We start from the raw sequence: 20,480 nt of genomic DNA, 5'->3' as shown, positions 1-20,480 counted from the left end.
TGAGAGGTTAAGGACGCCACCTGCGGCACAGATGTACGTGTGACAGTGTCCACCTGCGCAAGACCAGCTGAAATAGCTTGGAGTGCCCATACGGCTGCGAATGCCGGAGCAAACGACACGCCGATAGCTTCATAGACAGATTTCAACCAGAGGTCCATCTGTCTGTCAATGGCATCTTTAAGTGAAGTCCCATCTGCCACTGCAACTATGGATCTAGCCGCCAGCCTGGAGATTGGGGGATCCACCTTTGGACACTGGGTCCAGCGCTTGACCACGTCAGGGGGAAAGGGATAACGTGTATCCTTAAGACGTGTGGAGAAACGCTTGTCTGGATAAGCGTGGTGTTTCTGGACTGCTTCTCTGAAGTCAGAGTGGCCCAAAAAAGTACTGAATTTACGCTTGGGGTACCTGAAATGGAATTTCTCCTGCTGCGAAGCTGCCTCCTCCACTGGAGGGGCTGAGGGAGAAATATCCACCAGTCTATTGATGGACGCTATGAGATCATTCACCATGGCGTCACTATTAGGAGCATCCAGATTAAAAGCGGTCTCAGGATCAGAATCCTGATCAGCTACCTCTGCCTCATCATACAGAGAATCCTCTCGCTGAGACCCTGACCAGTGTGTGAAGTCGAGGGTCTCTCCCAGCGAGCTCGCTTAGGCTGACTGGGACTGTCGTCCGTGCAGAGCCTTCAGCCTGGGATGTATGTGACCCCCTTGGAGCACGTATTAGTTCCAACTGAGGGAGACCGGGGGGCATTGATTCAACAGTGCCCATTGTCTGAGTCACCGGCCTGGACTGCAAAGTTTCTAGAATCTTGGTCATAGTCCCAGACATTTTATCAGCAAAAAACTGCAAACTTTGTCCTCTGGACAGTTTCACAGGTGGCTCTCTCTGGGCCACCACTAGCAGAGACTCTACCCAATGGGGGTTAGTGGAACCTGCCAGTAAAACAGCCTCACATGCGGTACAGACAGCATAGAAAGCCTGTGCCTTGGCACCCTTGCTTTTCTGCGGACGACATGCTGTTGTCTCCTCAGAGCAATCTAGGGGTATATAGCCAAGAAGCGACCGTACAGTGCAAATATAGGTACAAGCATAAAGTACACAAAACACTGTGGCACTAGTGGGGTCAGCACCAAGGTGCTGCTTACCGCCCGCTTAAGCGGGTGTGTGGTCGCCAGAATCCCTTGACCGGGTCTCCCAGAGCCTGTGTCCGTTCTCCAGCTTAGACTCCATGCAGGAATGGCTGCCGGCGTCCTGTGAAGAGGGGCGGGCCGTGGGCGTGCCCCAGACAAAGAGCGGGAAACTGGCGTCCCACTGTGTCCAGTGAGGGGGCTGGAGTATGTAAATAAGACTCCAGCCCTCGGTGCTGACCATTGTACAGCGTCTCGCCCCTTCCCTGACTGGCAGGCCCGGGGGCGGGAAGGAAACGAAACTAGGCCGCAAAAGCCGGGGACTCGATTTATAAGCGCTGCCGTCGTAAAAGCACGGTCAGCGCGGAAGTCCCCGGCGCACCACAAGTCTCATCCGCGCCGCAGCTTCTAGCAGCGGCCGGCGCGGCAGTTTCCCACACATTAACTCACTCAGCTAAGCTGCAGTGAGTATAGCCCCAGCGCACAGCGCTGTTGTCCCCGGCGCACTAACACACCCAGCATGCTGGTGTGTGTGTGCGTGGTCTGTACGGGGACACAGAGTACCTTAACGTAGCAGGGCCTTGTCCCTGACGATACTCAGCTCCATTCCAGCAGGATCTGTGGATGGAGCCCGGCCTCAGAGCCTGGAGGCCGCTAAGATCCCACTTCACCCAGAGCCCTCAGGGGGATGGGGAAGGAAAGCAGCATGTGGGCTCCAGCCTCCGTACCCGCAATGGGTACCTCAACCTTAACAAACACCGCCGACAAAAGTGGGGTGAGAAGGGAGCATGCTGGGGGCCCAAGTATGGGCCCTCTTTTCTTCCATCCGACATAGTCAGCAGCTGCTGCTGACTAAACAGTGGAGCTATGCGTGGATGTCTGACCTCCTTCGCACAAAGCATAAAACTGAGGAGCCCGTGATCCCACGGGGGGTGTATATGCAGAAGGGGAGGGGCCTTACACTTTTTAGTGTAATACTTTGTGTGGCCTCCGGAGGCAGTAGCTATACACCCAATCGTCTGGGTCTCCCAATGGAGCGCCGAAGAAATATTGAAACTAAAAAATTTTTTTTGGGTTTGGTTTATTTGTCCAATTACTTTTGACCTCCTAAAATGTGGAGTGTTTGTAAAGAAATGTGTACAATTCCTACAATTTGTATCAGATATTTTTGATCAAACCTTCAAATTAAACGTTACAATCTGCACTTGAATTCTGTTGTAGAGGTTTCATTTCAAATCCAATGTGGTGGCATGCAGAGCCCAACTCGCGAAAATTGTGTCACTGTCCAAATATTTCTGGACCTAACTGTATCTGCTTCCTACTCTAAATGCTATGCCTCTCTTGTCCAAACTGACCGTTTATATGAGCTAGAATAGAATCTCCAAAAGGAAAATTAAAAACACCTGAAGTAACTGGGAGGAGTGCACAGACAAAGGACAGGACTCCATAATACAAACTAGAAAAATTACCGGCACTTCCTAATCTCATAGTCTGAACTGGTGCATACTGACCATGACATACAATATCTAAAATAACATGTTTTCTCGCAGTAATTCCAATGTTCACCATCTACAAACTTGTTTTTTCTCCTCTTTACTTGAGTGCAACTGTTACTTTAGACCAGGGGTGGGGAACCTCCGGCCCACATGCGGCCCACCATGTCCTTTTATGCGGCCCCCGGGCAGATTCCTGGGGGCGGCAGTGCTCGAGCTGCACTGCCATGTTGCGGGCCGCCGGCCCTTTACATCCGCACATGTGCTGCTGTGGGCGGGTTTAGTGCTCTGCGTTGCCCGCCCCCTGCCCTCGGAGCTGCGTGCCCGCCCCCTGGCCCTCGGAGGTGCGTGCCCGCCCCCTGGCCCTCGGAGCTGCGTGTCCAATGCCTGCTCTCCGGTGCTCGAGTCCGGCGCTGCTGTGTGTCCAGCGCCAGCCCTCTGCTGCTGTGTGCCCTGTCCAGTGCTTTGTGGCCCCCTCCCCTCAGTGCTGTGTGCCCCCCAATTCTGTGTATCACCCTAGGTTTGTGTGTCTCTCCTCCCCCCACTGATGTCAGGGCTCCGCAAGTGATATCTGTGCCCCCCCAGTGGTGCCTGCGCCCCAGCCCCTCTTGTGTGGTGCCTGCGCCCCAGCCCCTCGTGTGGTGCCTGCGCCCCAGCCCTCTGCTGCTGTGTGCCCTGTACAGTGCTTTGTGGCCCCCTCCCCTCAGTGCATCACCCTAGGTTTGTGTGTCCCTCCTCCCCCCACTGATGTCCACAAGTGATATCTGTGCCCCCCCAGTGGTGCCTGCGCCCCAGCCCCTCCTGTGTGGCGCCTGCGCCCCAGCCCCTCCTGTGTGGCGCCTGCGCCCCAGCCCCTCCTGTGTTGCTTGTGCCCCCAACGTCTATTGTGATGTGCATGTCCCCAGTGTCTCCTATGATATATATGCCCCCCAGCATCTCCTGTGTCTTATACATCACAGGAGGGGCGGGGGGCATATACATCATAGGAGGGGCTGGACGCACATTCCTCACAGGATGGCTGGGGGCATATACATCACAGGAGGAACTGGGGGCATATACATGAAAAAATGAGAAAGCAGCTGTGAGAAGAACATGATTAGTATCACCAAACCTCACAGCCACGCCAAAGAGAAGCAGCTCCGGCCACCACAGTAGGGATAAGTTAATTGTTTGACCAAATATACCAGGGTAGTTTTCACATTGATAATTTTGTGCGGCCCCCGAAGGTTGGTAGAAATTGCCAAATGGCCCCTGGCTGAAAAAAGGTTCCCCACCCCTGTTTTAGACATTAGTAGTGGAAACCCCTTTAAGTTCACTGGTGGTCCGAGTCTGCAGTTGTTAATGGGTTTGTTTGTTTTTGTAATTCTATTTGTTTGTGTAGTCCACAGACATGCTCTATCCTTTATGGACACACTATTAGCTGAAGTTAAGAGTTTGGCTCGTTCGCATAGCAGAGCCGTGTATGCAATAGTGATTCAGAAGTACAGAGCTCCAGGGACTTTGTACAACAGAGCTGTTTGCAATCCATGCGATATTGTGCTGATAATGCAATGCTTCTAGGGTAACCAGACGTGTACACCACAGTATGAAATTGGAGTGATTTGACGATTGGGCCCCACAAAACCTATGAATCCCGTGTTATGTCTCTGTACTGTCTGCTCATTGGAAGTCAAGAAAATCCCCACACTCCGGTGTCATTGACCTTCCAAATCAATATTCATTTCTATCCCTAACTGCTTTAGGAAAACTCAAAAATGTTGTGAACTTTGTTATTGCACCCTTCCTGGGTAACAACTCAAAACGTCTGTCCACTACATCAACCTTGAAACCAAAGGGCTGGAAAAGCTAAAATTTAGATATTCACAGACAAATTAGAAAAGAAAAATTTAAGACAAAAAAAATAAAATAAAAAAAATAACATTTTGTACCTGTAATGTTTTCAGGGAGCTCAACCTCCTTCTTCAGTAATCTCTTCCTTTCCAGCAATGCGGTGTCCAGGCTTTGGCAGCGAGGTTGGTCCTCCGGGGGTGGGTTTAGGGCTTCGTGTTTCAGGAGCTCGGCCGCCGTGGGGCGCTGATTTGGATTCTTGTCCAGCACTGAAGCCAAAAAGTCTCGCATGACGGGACTGCAGTCTTCGGCAATGTCCTCTAATGGGGGAGCTTGTTTGTGTATCTGGGAGAAAAGATCCAGTATTAGAAAATGAATTTTAACTCCAACGTCCCTTTTATCATTTTTTTAGTGTTTCTACATAAGAAGCAAGATGTAAAAAAAGCAAGATGTTAAAAAAAAAAAAAAATTTGCAGTAGCAGCATGAAGTTACCAAGCGATCTCCACATTTGTATGGAATAAGTAAATGAACCTTAGCTGATTATGTGCCCCAATCTGACCAAAAATATTACATTAATTCCAAATTCAGCCATTTCCTCTCCCAGTAGTACCAAAAAAAATAAAAAAAAATAAAATATTTTCTAAGAAAAAAAAAAAAATACCCATTATTAGTACGTGCAGGAAAAAAACAACTTACAATATACAGATAAGAGGGGTAGGCTGACCGAGGATATCGCTTCACCCAGGGAGGAGTTCCTGTCTGCATGTGAATGATCGTAGCGCCCATGCTATAAATATCGGCTTTAGTCGAATGTCCTCTGCAGAGAACGACTTCTGGACTCATGTAAATCTGCAAGAAAAGAAATGGCTGATAAACATCTATGTCACATATATAGGTCATCTAACCACATTAGAGAAAAGCTCTCAAATATATCCCTGCAGAACGACCACAAAAATTCTGCAGAAAGAATGAAAAAGAAGTAGCCTGACATATGACTTAATTAATGGGGTACGCGAAACTCCAAAAAGGATCTCTCCAGCTATCTGTAAACCTGGCCCTTTGAATGCCTTAGACTTGTGGCACTACAGGTACCAGATTCCAGGTTCATATCGCAGAGGATTTTTCGCATGTCATTTTCTAAGCTACACTATATATAAATAATTGCATAAACAATTTAGTAACTTTGCAAATGCTTTAAATATATTTTACTGATCATGTCCATGTCTTGTAATGCAGCTCAGACCACTTCATGGAAAGCTGCAATATCAGCCATTGCCTCGTGGACAAGAGTGGCGCTGTTCTCAACTTAATAAGTTTTCCTACATCAGATATGATCAGTGCCTGTTGTATTAATGAACACAAAGTAATAGAACGAGCAACTGTGCAGAAACAGAGCAAGAGTATTGGCTCTGAAATTTGCAGAACTGTTAAAGGGAGGAATCAGTCGGTAAAATCAACCTGGCCCCTAAACCACATCTATGGGCATTCAGAGCTATAAAATCTAAATCCATCAACACCTTTATATCTTGTATCTGTTGCTGCATTCCCAAGATACTAGTGATTTAATGAAAATGAGGATTTAAGTGCTCCAGGCGTGTAAAAGCACTTCCCGACCTTTCCTTCCCTTGCTATGCACCAGCCTCTTTATCTACTATCTCATTTCCTTCCTTGGCGTCTAATGTCACACAGATAATGAGCCATCAATCAAATTTATAGGTACAGTAGGTGCTGGGTGGGGATACAAGCTCACAATCGCTGAGCTCTTGGGAATGCAACAACAGATAGATATAAAGGTGTCAATGGCTTTAGCTTTCACAGACCTGTGTGCCCATATAGGCTTTTGGGGGAGGGGTATTATCTTACTGACAGATTTCCTTTAATCCAGTTTTTGACTAAAATACATGCTGCACTGCAAGATTAGTAATGCAAGGTATTAAAAAGTTGCCGAAACCTTTATTTTGGGTTGATTTATTTCTCTAGTTCGCAAGACTAAAATCAGCTTATGCTACAACTCCGCAAGTTGCCTCATAGTTATATGATCTCTTTGTATTAGTTTAGAAGACACAATGGGGCATTAACCCTTTCAATAATTTCTAGCTAACTTAAAGGGTTTAAGATCCTATCCAAGATCCTATCCCAATATGTAGTAGGAATAATAATAATAATAATAATAATAATAATAATAATAATAATGTTCTGCTGATACAGCCGTGTCACTTACCTCATGTGCAGGACATTGCAGGACCTTTGGTATCCATGGTTATAACCACTAGCAACTAACTAACTGTGACTATATGCGTGGTTATAACCATGGATACCTAAGGTCCTGCAATGCCCTGAACATGAGGCAAGTGTCACGGCTGTATCAGGAGAACTATACTACATTTCTAATTGGAGGTATTTGCTAATATTATTATACCTATTATATATTGGGATAGGATCTTGGAGATGGGAATACCCCTTTAAAGGACTCCATACATATTAAATTAACAGCATCTGAACCTACCCAGGGTAGCATAGACTGTGTATGGAAGACACCCGACTCTTGATTGACATATGTTGTCAGGTGCACAAAACAATTATGCAGGCTGAATTACATCACCAGTTCCTTTCCTAGGAAGAGATATCTAGCAACTCTTCCATTAGAAAACACATGCACGCTCGCCCGAGTGTGCATATGTATGGAGGGGTCATAAGTAGTGATGGTCGAGCACTAACATGCTTGAATGCTCGTTATTCGATTTGAGCTGGTCAGATGCATGGATGACCTCGATGCAAGTAACGAGTATTACAGAAAGTCAAAATTCGGGCAGTTCTCCGCCCACATACAGCCAGCCATAAACAGAGCATTTCCGGGAGGGCGGGGATTGGTTTTAATTTTTGCCGCATTACATCCAAGAATGTTGTTTTATCCCCTGGGAGAGCCATTCAGAGACTGCGACCGGCTCTCCTTTGGGTGCCTGCACACATAATGCAGTAAAGCAAGCCTGTGCATTGTGGTCGTTGTCTCATGGCCAAAACATTTCAGCACCTGCAATAGTCTGCCATGTTCCGCGAGCACCCAGATACGTGATCTAGTAACGAGCAGTGCTAATCATAAGATATAGCGGTCTGTCAAATATTGTCTATGGTGTATGGGCAGCGGTAGAGAGCTCAGTGACAGGATGTGCTGGCCATTAAGGCGGCTTTGATATTGCGTTATTACCTACTTTCACTGGTCCAGTGGGGGCCTCTGTCCGAACAAACCCCGAAAAAATGGGTTTCGGACGCATGCACTGACGGGGCCATTGACTGTAATGGAGCAGACGGAGGCACAGTGTGCTCTGTCGTGCACCATTTTTGGGAGTATACGTTTCCTGCAGCCGGACACCCGAATGTAGTCTACTACGTCTGGATGTCCACCTTCCGAAAGCGTATACACCCGAAAATGGTGCAGGACAGAGCACACGATGAATCAGTCTACACCATTATAGTCAGTGGTCCCGTTAACGCATGCATCCAAAACCAGTTTTGCGGGGGTTTAGATGGAGGCTCCAACGGGACCAGGAACGTAGGTAATAAAGGCCGCTTTACAAGCAGCGACATCGCTAAAGCGATGTCGTTGGGGTCACGGAATTCGTGACGCACATCCGGCCGCTTTAGCGATGTCGTTGCGTGTGACACTTACGTGCAATCGAAAATGGTCGCAAAATCGTTCAAAATCGTTTATCGTTGACATGCCCCCCTATTCCCAATTATCGTTGCTGCTGCAGGTACGATGTTGTTCATCGTTCCTGCGGCAGCGCACATCGCTATGTGTGACACCGCAGGAACGAGGAACCTCACCTTACCTGCGGCCGTCGGCAATGAGGATGGAAGGAGGTGGGCGGGATGTTACGTCCCGCTCATCTCCACCCCTCCGCTTCTATTGGGCCGCCGCTTAGTGACGTCGCTATGACGCCGAACGAACCGCCCCCTTAGAAAGGACCTGGTTCGACGGTCACAGCGACGTCACTAGGCAGGTAAGTAGTGTGACGGGTCCGAGCAATTTTGTGCGCCACGGGCAGCGATTTGCCCGTGATGAACAAACGATGGGGGCGGGTACGCACACTAGCAATTTCGCAGTGTGTAAAGCGGCCTTAATACAATGTGAAAGCCGCCTAACAGTCTGTACTTCACCCCTTTATTGATGTTCCGTGTTAAAGGGTTTGTATAAAGAAGGCTACACTCCATGTGCTAATGTATGTAAAAGGCTATGGAATTAATGGCGCTAAATAAGTGATTATTATTATCTTGCAATAGAAAGATTTCTAACCTGTGTGTATGGTTCACCCCTAAGGGCTAGTTCACACCACTGTATAACACGGCCAAGTGCTATCTGATGGTTCGGCCCAATGTTATACTATGGGGCAGGGCTGATCAGTATTTCTCTTCCTGTGCCGATTCGGCAGGTGTGTAAAAAAATTGCTGCATGCTGCGATTGGCAGTGTATATTGGACGACGTGCACCCATATAAGTCTATGGGTGCGTGCAAAACATCAGATTGCACTTTATTCCAATTTACATTGACACAGTGGAGAAGATGGAGAAATTAATCTCTCCATCTTCTCCTCACCTGTGCTCTGATTTTCACATGCAAAAGAATTGGATCACAGTGAGTGACACCCGGATCACACTCACAGTTTGAGCCGAGTGATTAGCAGATCACATCCGATTCTCAGACATCAGATGCTATATGCCAGTGTGGCTCTTTCCTAATATTAACTCATCACTCTGCTGAGGTATAAATAATGATTTTTTGGGTACTTTTAGGCTGCTGCGTGAGTCACAATGATTAGATAAACCCCACTGAAGCCAAAAAGGGAAGGAGGAAATGCAGGAACTGCAGGGCACGGAGCAGAGAGGAGCACAGTATTCTTTCCTTTTTTGCATCACATGATTTCCCGTCCTTCAGGATTGCAGCAATGCCCCGGCCAATGGAGCTGAATAGCCTGTTATGTTCTCGAACATCGCTAATTACCTCGGTTCCTCTTAGGTCTTTTGGGGAATAAAGATCACCGGTCATCTGAATGCTGAGGCCAAAATCCACCAGGACAGCTTTGGTCGACATGAACACAATGTTACTGGCTGGAATGGAAGAAAGAACAGTTTTAGATGGAAGTTATATTACATTATTTATTATATTTTTTGTATATTTCATTTGTTGGTTTTATTAAACTCAACTAGCAAACGGAAAACAAAAACCTCAACAAATCCAGTTAAAAAGTGGTTTAGCATCTCCTGCTTTTTCTAGGTGATAAAATATAGAATTACATCATTATAGTATTGAGTAATGACTGACTGCAAACCCATACACAAGCACACGAAAGTGCAGATCATCCTGAATGAACATTCAGTCTGCTAAAAATGTTAATGCAGGTATTCCGGTTTGAGCAAAGTTTGTTCTTTGTGTAATGATATATATATATTTGTTCATAAAATTTCGGTATCGATTCCTGTATAAGATCTCTGCTTTTACTCGTCTAATCTTCCTTGTGTAATTCCAGTGGATAAAAATGTGTCCTGTCGTGATGATTACAAAGGTGAGCTGGCTACAAAACTTTAGACAGATGCTGGATGACTGACCTCCATAGACACATGTATCTTTTGCAGGCTAAGCACTCATGTTCTCGGTGGGCACAGGGGTATAAAGGTCTATTTATACTGATTTAGGCCGATTTTGAACCATAAATGAGCACTGATCGCCTTTTATAGAAGTTGATCAATGTTCACAAATTCTATCTTATATGTGTAATAAGTTATTTGAAATATATGTATAATCATATAACTCATTAATATATTATATACAGTATATATGAGGGCTGTTGGTCATATAGTTGATGGGATGGGAAGTATGTGTCCCAGAGGTGGTTGTCTTTTGTAATGTAAGCCCAGGAGCAAGCTCCTGTGCATGTAGTGCTGGGAGAACATTAGGGCATGGTTTTACGAGCAGCCGGAGAGACGGGCGGATCTGGCGGCTCACATACCTCCACCTCTGGGTGTGGTTCTGGATAAAAAAAGAAGGAGACCAGTAGTCTCATATGGGTTCTGAGTGTGAAGGTTGCTAGACCTTGAGAGAGAATCTCTGTTTATGAAAAAGGACTGTTTATCCTGAGTGGGCGAGCCCGCAGTGACAAGGACTTATTTTTTGTTTTGTTTTGTACCTTTCTGGCTGAAAAAGGCTTGCTTTACGTTTCCTCTGGAGCGGTTTATGGAACTTGTAAATAAACCAGTCGGACTGTTTAAATGAAACCGCTTCTGTTATTGCCTCAACCCGCAGCAAAGTGAGTAGCATTTTTACATGTGAATATATATATATTATAATACACACACATATACGTGTGTGTGTATATGTGTGTGTGTGTGTGTATGTGTATATATGTGTGTGTGTGTATGTGTATTATATATATATATATATATATATATATATATATATATATATATATATATATATATATATAATACACACACGTATATGTGTGTATTATATATATAAAAATATAATACACACGTGTATGTATGTATGTATGATATATATATATATATATATATATATATATATATCATACATACATACATACATACACGTGTGTATTATATTTTTATATATATAATACACACATATACGTGTGTGTAATATATATATATGAGAATTTTGTTTACTTACCGTAAATTCTTTTTCTTATAGTTCCGTAATGGGAGACCCAGACCATGGGTGTATAGCTTCTGCCTCCGGAGGACACACAAAGTACTACACTAAAAAGTGTAGCTCCTCCCTCCGAGCATATACACCCCCTGGATAACCAAATATAGCCAGTTTAGTGCAAAAGCTGAAGGAGAATAGCCACCCACAAGTAGAGATAGAGCAAAAAACCGGAACAACCGGAGCCTCTGTCTACAACAACAGCCGGTGATAACACGCGGAACAAGAAACTGCCAACAGGCAACAGGGAGGGTGCTGGGTCTCCCATTACGGAACTATAAGAAAAAGAATTTACGGTAAGTAAACAAAATTCTCTTTTTCTTCATCGTTCCTATGGGAGACCCAGACCATGGGACGTCTCAAAGCAGTCCATGGGTGGGAAATAAACAGAAAAACTGAGAAGTAGGCGAAACCTAACTTCACAAATGGGCGACAGCCGCCTGAAGGATGCGTCTGCCCAAGCTCGCATCTGCCGAAGCATGAGCATGCACTTGGTAGTGCTTCGAAAAGGTGTGCAGACTAGACCAAGTGGCAGCCTGACAGACCTGCTGAGCCGTAGCCTGGTGCCTGAAAGCCCAAGAGGCACCGACAGCTCTGGTCGAGTGTGCCTTGATCCCCGGCGGGGGAGCCACTTGAGTACACTGGTAGGCATCAGAGATGGCCGACCTAATCCAACGAGCCAGGGTCGGTTTAGAAGCCGAGAGGCCCTTGCGCCGACCTGTGGTCAGCACAAAAAGAGAGGTGCACCGCCTAAGAACAGCGGTGCGTGACACATAGATCCGGAGCGCCCGCACCAGATCTAAAGTATGCAACGCTTTTTCAAAGCGATGAACAGGAGCCGGACAAAAGGAAGGCAATGAAATGTCCTGGTTAAGGTGGAAAGGAGATACCACCTTAGGGAGAAAGTCCGGAGTCGGGCGGAGAACCACCTTGTCTTGATGAAAAACCAAAAAAGGTGACTCCGAAGAGAGAGCAGCTAAATCAGAGACTCTCCTGAGGGAAGTTATGGCCACTAGAAAGACGACTTTCTGTGAAAGACGAAACAAAGAAACCTCCCTAAGAGGCTCAAAGGGGGTTTTCTGCAAGGCCGTGAGGACCAGATTAAGGTCCCAGGGATCCAAAGGCCGCCGGTAAGGTGGAATGATGTGAGATGCGCCCTGCATAAAGGTGCGCACCTGAGCCAGCCGGGCGATACGCCGCTGGAACAACACTGACAAACCTGTCCCTTGAGGGAATTGAGGGATAGTCCTAGCTGCAGACCGGACTGTAGAAAGAACAGGATGGTCGGCAAGGAAAAAGGCCAAGGGGCATGGCCGGAAGACCGACACCAGGACAGGAAAATTCTCCAAGTCCTGTGATAAATTTTGGCCGAGGAAGACTTCCGAGCCTGAGTCATAGTGGAGATGACTTCGGGAGGAATGCCAGAAGCCGTCAAGATCCAGGACTCAAGAGCCACGCCGTCAATCTGAGAGCCGCAGAATTCTGGCGGAAAAACGGACCTTGTGAGAGAAGGTCTGGACGGTCCGGAAGATGCCACGGCACCTCTACGGACAGATGGAGCAGGTCTGGGTACCAAGCTCGCCTGGGCCAGTCTGGAGCAATGAGGATGACGCGACGGCCCTCCATTCTGATCTTGTGCAGGACTCTGGGCAAGAGAGCTAGAGGGGGAAACACGTAAAACAGACGAAACTGGGACCAATCCTGAACCAGCGCGTCCGCTGCAAAGGCCTGAGGATCGTGGGAGCGAGCCACGTAAACCGGGACCTTGTTGTTGTGCCGGGATGCCATTAGATCCACTTCCGGAGTGCCCCACTTGCGGCAGATTGACCGAAACACTGCCGGATGCAGAGCCCACTCGCCGCTGTCCACGGTTTGACGGCTGAGATAATCTGCCTCCCAGTTTTCTACGCCTGGGATGTGGACTGCGGATATGGTGGACTTGGAGTCCTCCGTCCACTGAAGGATGCGTTGAACCTCCAACATTGCCAGGCAGCTGCGAGTCCCGCCCTGGTGATTGATGTAGGCAACTGCTGTCGCGTTGTCTGACTGGACTCGAATGTGCTTGCCCGCCAACAGGTGGTGAAAGGCTACGAGAGCTAGGAGCACAGCTCTGATTTCCAGCACATTGATCGAGAGGGCTGATTCGGACGGAGTCCAAGTGCCCTGTGCTCGGTGGTGGAGAAATACTGCTCCCCAGCCGGATAGACTGGCATCCGTGGTGAGGATCACCCAGGATGGGGCCAGGACGGAGCGTCCCTGAGACAGAGAGAGGGGCCGAAGCCACCACTGAAGAGAGCTCCTGGTCTGTGGCGACAGAGCCACCAACCTGTGCAAGGAAGAATTCCGCTTGTCCCAACAGCAGAGAATGTCCAGCTCCAGAGGACGCAGATGGAACTGGGCAAAGGGAACCGCTTCCATTGACGCCACCATCTGACCCAGCACCTGCATTAGGTGCCTGATGGAATGACGGCGGGGCCTCAGCAGAGAGCGCACCGCCAGATGGAGGGACTGCTGTTTGACTGAGGGCAGCTTGACAAGTGCCGGCAGAGTCTCGAATTGCATCCCTAGGTACGTGAGTTTCTGGGTCGGAGTCAGAGTGGACTTGGGCAGATTGACAAGCCACCCGAATTGAACAAGAGTGGCGAGAGTGAGCGAGACACTCCGCTGACAGTCTGCACTGGATGAAGCCTTGACTAGAAGGTCGTCCAGGTAAGGAATCACTGCCAACCCCTGGAGGTGCAGAACCGCAACCACTGCTGCCATGACCTTGGTGAATACTCGAGGGGCCGTGGCTAACCCGAAGGGGAGAGCCACGAATTGGAAATGTTCCACTCCGATTGCAAAACGTAGCCAACGCTGGTGTGAAACTGCAATTGGCACATGCAGATAGGCATCTCTGATGTCGATGGATGCCAGGAAATCTCCTTGGGTCATTGAGGCAATGACTGATTGCAGAGACTCCATGCGAAAATGCCGCACCTGAACATGCTTGTTGAGAAGCTTGAGATCCAGGATGGGCCGGAAGGAACCGTCCTTTTTGGGGACTAGGAAGAGATTTGAGTAGAAACCTCTGAACCGTTCCCTGGTGGGAACCGGTACAATTACTCCGTTGGCCTGCAAGGATGCCACGGCCTGAGAAAAGGCGGCGGCCTTGGAGCAGGGGGGAGTTGACAGAAAAAATCTGTTTGGCGGGCTGGAAGAGAATTCTATCCTGTAGCCGTGGGAGATGATATCCCGCACCCACTGATCGGAGACGTGTTGAAACCACACGTCGCCAAAGTGGGAGAGCCTGCCACAGACTAAGGACGTTGCTGGCTCGGCCAGATAGTCAAGAGGAGGCTGCCTTGGTGGCAGCAGCTCCTGCGGACTTCTGAGGACGCGGCTTCGTGCGCCAGTTGGGCTTCTGGTCCTTGGCTGAGTTAGTGGACGAGGCCGAGGGCTTAGAGGACGACCAGTTAGAGGAACGAAAGGAACGAAACCTCGACTGGTTCCTGCCCTGGACAGGTTTCCTGAACACAAAGCACTGAACTGGCTATATTTGGTTATCCAGGGGGTGTATATGCTCGGAGGGAGGAGCTACACTTTTTAGTGTAGTACTTTGTGTGTCCTCCGGAGGCAGAAGCTATACACCCATGGTCTGGGTCTCCCATAGGAACGATGAAGAAATATTTAAATATATATATATATATATATATATATATATATATACATATACACACACACACACACACATGCTAAAAGACCCCCTAAGTAAAGTTAAACAAGTACACATCTAAAATACAAACATACTCCCCAAAACAACATTTACATATATCAATGTAATTTGTTTCTATGTATAACGCTAGATATGGGGTGAAAACATCAAACATCAAATAATTGAGTCTGATAACTTACGTTTTATATCGTGGTGGATCACGTTTTTAGAATGAAGGAAATCAAGACCCTTTAAAATATGTTTGGTGACCCAGATAATTTCGAATTCCCGCAGGGGTCCGCAGCTCTCCAGTTTTTCTAGCACAGACCCTCCTTCCCCGGCCTCCATGTATAGGTGAACCATGTTCTCAGATAGGATGGCCCCATATAACTCTGCAATATTCTCGTGCTGGAACTGAACCTGAAACTCCACATCTGCCGGTTTGAACTGCTCCACCGGGATCTGGAATAAATATATATTATTACAAATAAAGACTATTTCATTTCAAGACTATTTCTGCATTAAATGGAAGGGGTGAGCGGCACTACCCTGTGCGGTGGTGACCAGGAGGCCGTGCATGGGAAAAATGAAGGAGCCCACAACCCTAAATGAGTGCAGTGTCATCATCAGAAGGAGAAAGCCATCAAATTTTATGATTGAATATAAAACCCTTTATAAAAACAGAAATTTTCCCTAAAAAGATTTCCTGGAAATATTAAATTTTTAGAAATTTGATTTATCCCTTTATATGAAGTCTTTTAATAGTTTCTTCAGTTATTATGTACTTCCTTGGTCTTTCCTATTGACTCAGATGTACCTTGTAGCTTCAAGTCTTTATACAAAAATCTGTATATGTGCATTGCTGTTAACAGTCCCGAAATTGGCAAATATGGGTTTCTTCCTGTCCAAATAGGACCATGGTTCATGTAAAAATATGCCAATAGGTTCCCTTTAAAAATCAAGTCATTAGCAATTTTTTACTCTATGCTGAAATCAATCAGGGCAACTACAGAGGGATCAATGTAATATAGACGAATAAATCAATATTAAACAACAGTCTTTATAGCTATTGGGTTGATATGTTCTCCGCTTTGTTTTTAAGCTTTAACCCATAAACATATTAATGGTAAATGGCTTCCTATGAATTGGTCTTCGTAGGTATATGTGTGATTGAGATAACGTGGCTGCTGAGGATTTCCATACAGCGCTGCAGAATGCGTGGGCGCTATATAAGCAGAAGTAAATAAAATTGATTTGTGGTCATAAAATTGGGATTTGAGCAAGTCATGGAACAAATTCTAATCTATAACTTCCTTGTACAGCGAACGTCAGGAACACAGACTACTTTATTCACACAGACAAAAGAAAATCTGCATGAAAACTCCAGAGAAAGTCCACTTGATTGTTATTTTTGGAACCTGTTTCACAGTTGAACAGTCTGGAAGTTTAATTTTAGTAACTAGTAAAGGTCTAAGAATAACATAAAAACAAACATACGTGACATTTCCCCTAAAAGGGCGCTATATTTTCTGGAACCAACAGCCTTAGGCAAAAGAACCAGCGGACAGTGTTTGCCGAGAATATAGCATTTGTTTTTGCTGTTCGGGTGAATGGTTACAGAGTAACTAAACCTTTTTAACATATGTTATAGTCCTTTTACTTGTAGGCAGATTGGTGGGAGTCCTGGTCCTGAGGGGTACTTCTCACAGAGAGATCGCTGCTGAGTCACAGGTTTTGTGACGTACCAGTGACCTCATCAGCGATCTCGCTGTGTGTGACACTAAGCAGCGACCTGGCCCCTGCTGTGAAATCGCTGATCGTTACACACTGTTCTGGTTAATGGTTTGCTCGTTGGTCTCCCGCTGTGCAGCACACATCGGCGTGTTTGACTGCGGGCGACCAACAAGCACCGACTGTGTGTAAGCAGCGTACGCTGATAACCAGGGTAAATATCAGGTAACTAAGCAAAGCGCTTTGCTTAGTAACCCGATGTGTACCCTAGCTATGTATACAGGGAGCCAGCGCTGGCAGCCTGTAAGCAGTGTACGCTGGTAACCAGGGTAAATATCAGGTAACTAAGCAAAGCGCTTTGCTTAGCTACCCGATATTTACCCTGGTTACCAAGTGCAGCATCGGTACACGAGTCGCTGGTGACTGATCAGTGGTGAGATCTGCCTGATTGACAGCTCACCAGCGACCATGTAGCGATGCACCAATGATCCCTGCCAGGTCGGATCGCTGGTGGGATCGTTGGTGCGTCGCTACATGTGACGGTACCCTAAGACCCCCCTCCCCATCAATTGCTCCATATCCCGAGAGGTGTGAATAGCTCCTGTCTGAGCACGCACACAGACAGGGTTAGTAGTTTAAAGCTTTGGCATGCAAGTCTCCTTTTTTTTGTCCCTTTGTAATGTATATGGATAATGTCCAGTTGACTGACCGTGCTTCCAGGACCCCCATTAGCCACTTGTGTTTTTAGCCTTTAATATTTATCCTTTAAAAGTTCAATGAGATTGCCGGGATGTGGCTACTGGCCTGGTATGAAAATATGCCTTGTATGTGCCTTGTATTGTTAATGATTATTGTACTTGTCCCTATTATGTATACCCCTTTCACATGTAAAGCGCCATGGAATAAATGGCGCTATAATAATAAAATAATAAAATAGCTATTTTGATATCCAAAACATCACAAAAATATTTTTATTGTTTTTTTTTTTAACAGTGGGGTAGGCTTCAAATTTTTTTTTTTTTTTTAACAAAAAGGCTCAAGCTAGTCTAACAGAAAAAAAAAAAAACTAAAAAGAAATTCCTCATCACTGGAGATGGGCGAATAGTAACTATTAGTGTACGGATAATGCTTACCAAATACAGAGTAGTAAGGTCACTTTACACGCTGCGATCTCGCTATTGAGATCGCTAGCGTGAGTACCCGCCCCCATCGGTTGTGAGTCACAGGCAAATCGCTGCCCGTGGCGTACAACATTGCTCGGACCCGTCACACTACTTACCTGCCTAACGACGTCGCTGTGACCGGCGAACCGCATCCTTTCTAAGTCACTAAGCGGCCATCCAATAGAAGCAGAGGGGCGGAGATGAGCGGGACGTAACATCCCGCCCACCTCCTTCCTTCCTCATTGCCGGTGGACGCAGGTAAGGTGAGGTTCCTCGTTCCTGCGGTGTCACACATAGCGATGTGTGCTGCCGCAGGAACAACGAACATCGTACCTGTAGCAGCAACGATATTTGGGAACTGGACAGCATGTCAACGAGCAACGATAAGGTGAGTATTTTTACTCGTTAGCGGTCGCTCGTACGTGTCACACGCAACAACGTCGCTAACGATTTAGGATGTGCGTCACGAATTCCGTGACCTCAACGACATCGCGTTAGCGATGTCGTTGCGTGTAAAGCAGCCTGTAGTCCGGCATTCATCACGACAAGAAAAATGCTCTGGTTCTACAGTGACTTACATTAGGTTCGTTATTCGCGACTAATACCGGAATAGAACTTTGTTATTTGTTACCAATAATCTGAACACGAATAGTTATTACTCGCCCATCACTAATCATCACCAATGATGAGCTAGTAAAAAGAGGAAAAAAAGCTGCACCCGCCGTAAAATAACATCCAGAATTTATTGAAAGTGGTGCATAAAGATCATGGCGGTCCGTGGACAGGCGCTGGAACCCAAAAGGACGATGGCCATTTCATGCAAATGCGCCACTACGGGTCTTTCCATTTGCACAAAACGGCCATCGTTCTTTTGGGTTCCAGTGCCTGGCCCTGGACTTCCATGATTTTTATGTACGGTTTTCAATAAAGTATGGATGTTATTTTAATGGCGGATGCAGCTTTTTTCCTTTATACTGGTTCATTTTTGGATCTGCCTGTTCACACCAGCAAGCACCGCTGAGGCTCCAGCAACAGTCAGGCGTTCACCATTGTTCCTCAGCCATCTGCAGCATCTGATCAGGTAATCAGGTGGTGCATGTCTGCACCTATTCTTCCATTATTCATACTAATCATCACCAATCCCCCGAAGCTTCGGCTTTGACGCTCACCCAGATGTCACCGGTCTCTACTCCCTGTTCCAGTATTGATACACCGGAAACGCTCGCGTTGCCTATCAATGGCTGTAGCGGGGACGCTCTGAAGTGAGTGATAGGCCGAGCGGATATTTTGGCCATTTCAAGTGTATAAGGGAACATAATATCGAGGCCGGCAGGGACCATGTAAGCAATGGAACGGGTGCTATAAGGGATCTGTGAGAGGAAGAATTACTGCTTTTATTTTTATTTTTAGCCCTTTAGTTTTTTTTTTTATTAGTTGGACTTCTTTCATTAAACTTGAGACGATTGTACAAAAAAGATCAGTTATGAGGAATCATGGTCACAACAGAAAATGGAGATCACCACACCGGCATGTGCTCATATCATCAAACTTAACTGGTTTATTGACTCTCTATGAAATCAAAAGATATTGACTCTAATGGACAGCTTGCCTCCATATCTATGTTCTGAACATTACCAGGATGGATTGTACACTCGGCACTTGACTGAAGACTGAAGGGAGAAATTTGGTGGGCCAAAGTGTCCAAAAATTACCTACATTCATCGGCCAGATCCCATATGTGTTTTATAACATGTCTAATGATAGATAGCTACTCTATTAATATATAACATACCAGTTTACGGTACATGCCATTCTCTCTGGTGGGCCAAAGTGTCCAAAAATTATCTATATTCATCGGCCAGATCCCATATGTGTTTTATAACATGTCTAATGATAGATAGCTACTCTATTAATATATAACATACCAGTTTACGGTACATGCCATTCTCTCTGGTGGGCCAAAGTGTCCAAAAATTATCTACATTCATCGGACAGATCTCATATATGTTTTATAACATGTCTAATGATAGATAGAAAAATAGATCAATAGATGCTCTACTATAGAACATACCAGTTTACATGCCATTCTCTTCCTCGTCTGGATATCTTGTGCCAGATGAACTTTGCCAAAGGCTCCCCTAGGAATAAACTCTGAACCGATGCTTTTATACGTCATCTTCCACGGAAACAATAGCACATCAGTGTCTGTCTGATATCGTCCATTTCTTATCGTGAGCAGCTGAAAACAAATTAAAAAGGAAGCTTAAATCACATCATATACATATACATTGAGCAATTTACATGTAGTATGCAATGGCAAATATTCACAGTAGCCAAAATGGCACACAAAGAAAAAAAATATGTCTATATATTGCGCTGTTTGACTAATAGGAGCTACTGACAGAGGTTAAAGGAATTTTCTTCCAAAATAGCGCCACAACTGTTTACAGGTGGAGTGCAGTATTGCAGCTCAGTTACATTCCCATCGACAAGCTCAAGCTGCAATTACAGACAAAACCAATGTACAAGTGAGGTGCTGTGTATGAAGTAAAACAGCCATGTTTTTGTAGTCCTAGACAACCCCTTTAATCTCCACCCTTATGTCAGATGTATGACCCGATCTCTCATCTGCGCGCCTATAATTCACTGCTCTTTAGGAACTCACAAGTCATCTGAATTTAGATTTGAGCATAAATGAGAAATAAAATCAAAAT

The 20,480-nt window shown here is 46.1% G+C and overlaps 1 protein-coding gene across 2 annotated transcripts in view; it reads right to left on the bottom strand.

Annotated features, from left to right (window-relative positions):
- The window catches only part of MAP3K8 (mitogen-activated protein kinase kinase kinase 8), a 106,425-nt gene that overhangs the window by 10,453 nt on the left and 75,492 nt on the right, over nt 1-20,480 (bottom strand). For both annotated transcript variants that reach the window (XM_075315519.1, XM_075315518.1), the window contains exons 3-7: nt 19,838-20,005; nt 15,073-15,334; nt 9,457-9,563; nt 5,154-5,306; nt 4,558-4,801 (exon numbers count right to left, since the gene is read on the bottom strand). In XM_075315519.1, coding sequence (XP_075171634.1) covers nt 4,558-4,801; nt 5,154-5,306; nt 9,457-9,563; nt 15,073-15,334; nt 19,838-20,005 — 934 coding nt within the window. The remainder of the gene's footprint in view (nt 1-4,557; nt 4,802-5,153; nt 5,307-9,456; nt 9,564-15,072; nt 15,335-19,837; nt 20,006-20,480) is intronic.

Source organism: Anomaloglossus baeobatrachus, chromosome 6 (assembly GCF_048569485.1).
Source record: "Anomaloglossus baeobatrachus isolate aAnoBae1 chromosome 6, aAnoBae1.hap1, whole genome shotgun sequence".
In the NCBI taxonomy this organism is placed as follows: domain Eukaryota; kingdom Metazoa; phylum Chordata; class Amphibia; order Anura; family Aromobatidae; genus Anomaloglossus; species Anomaloglossus baeobatrachus.
Note: the sequence above shows the minus strand (reverse complement) of the source record. Positions and strands in the feature narration are given on the sequence as shown.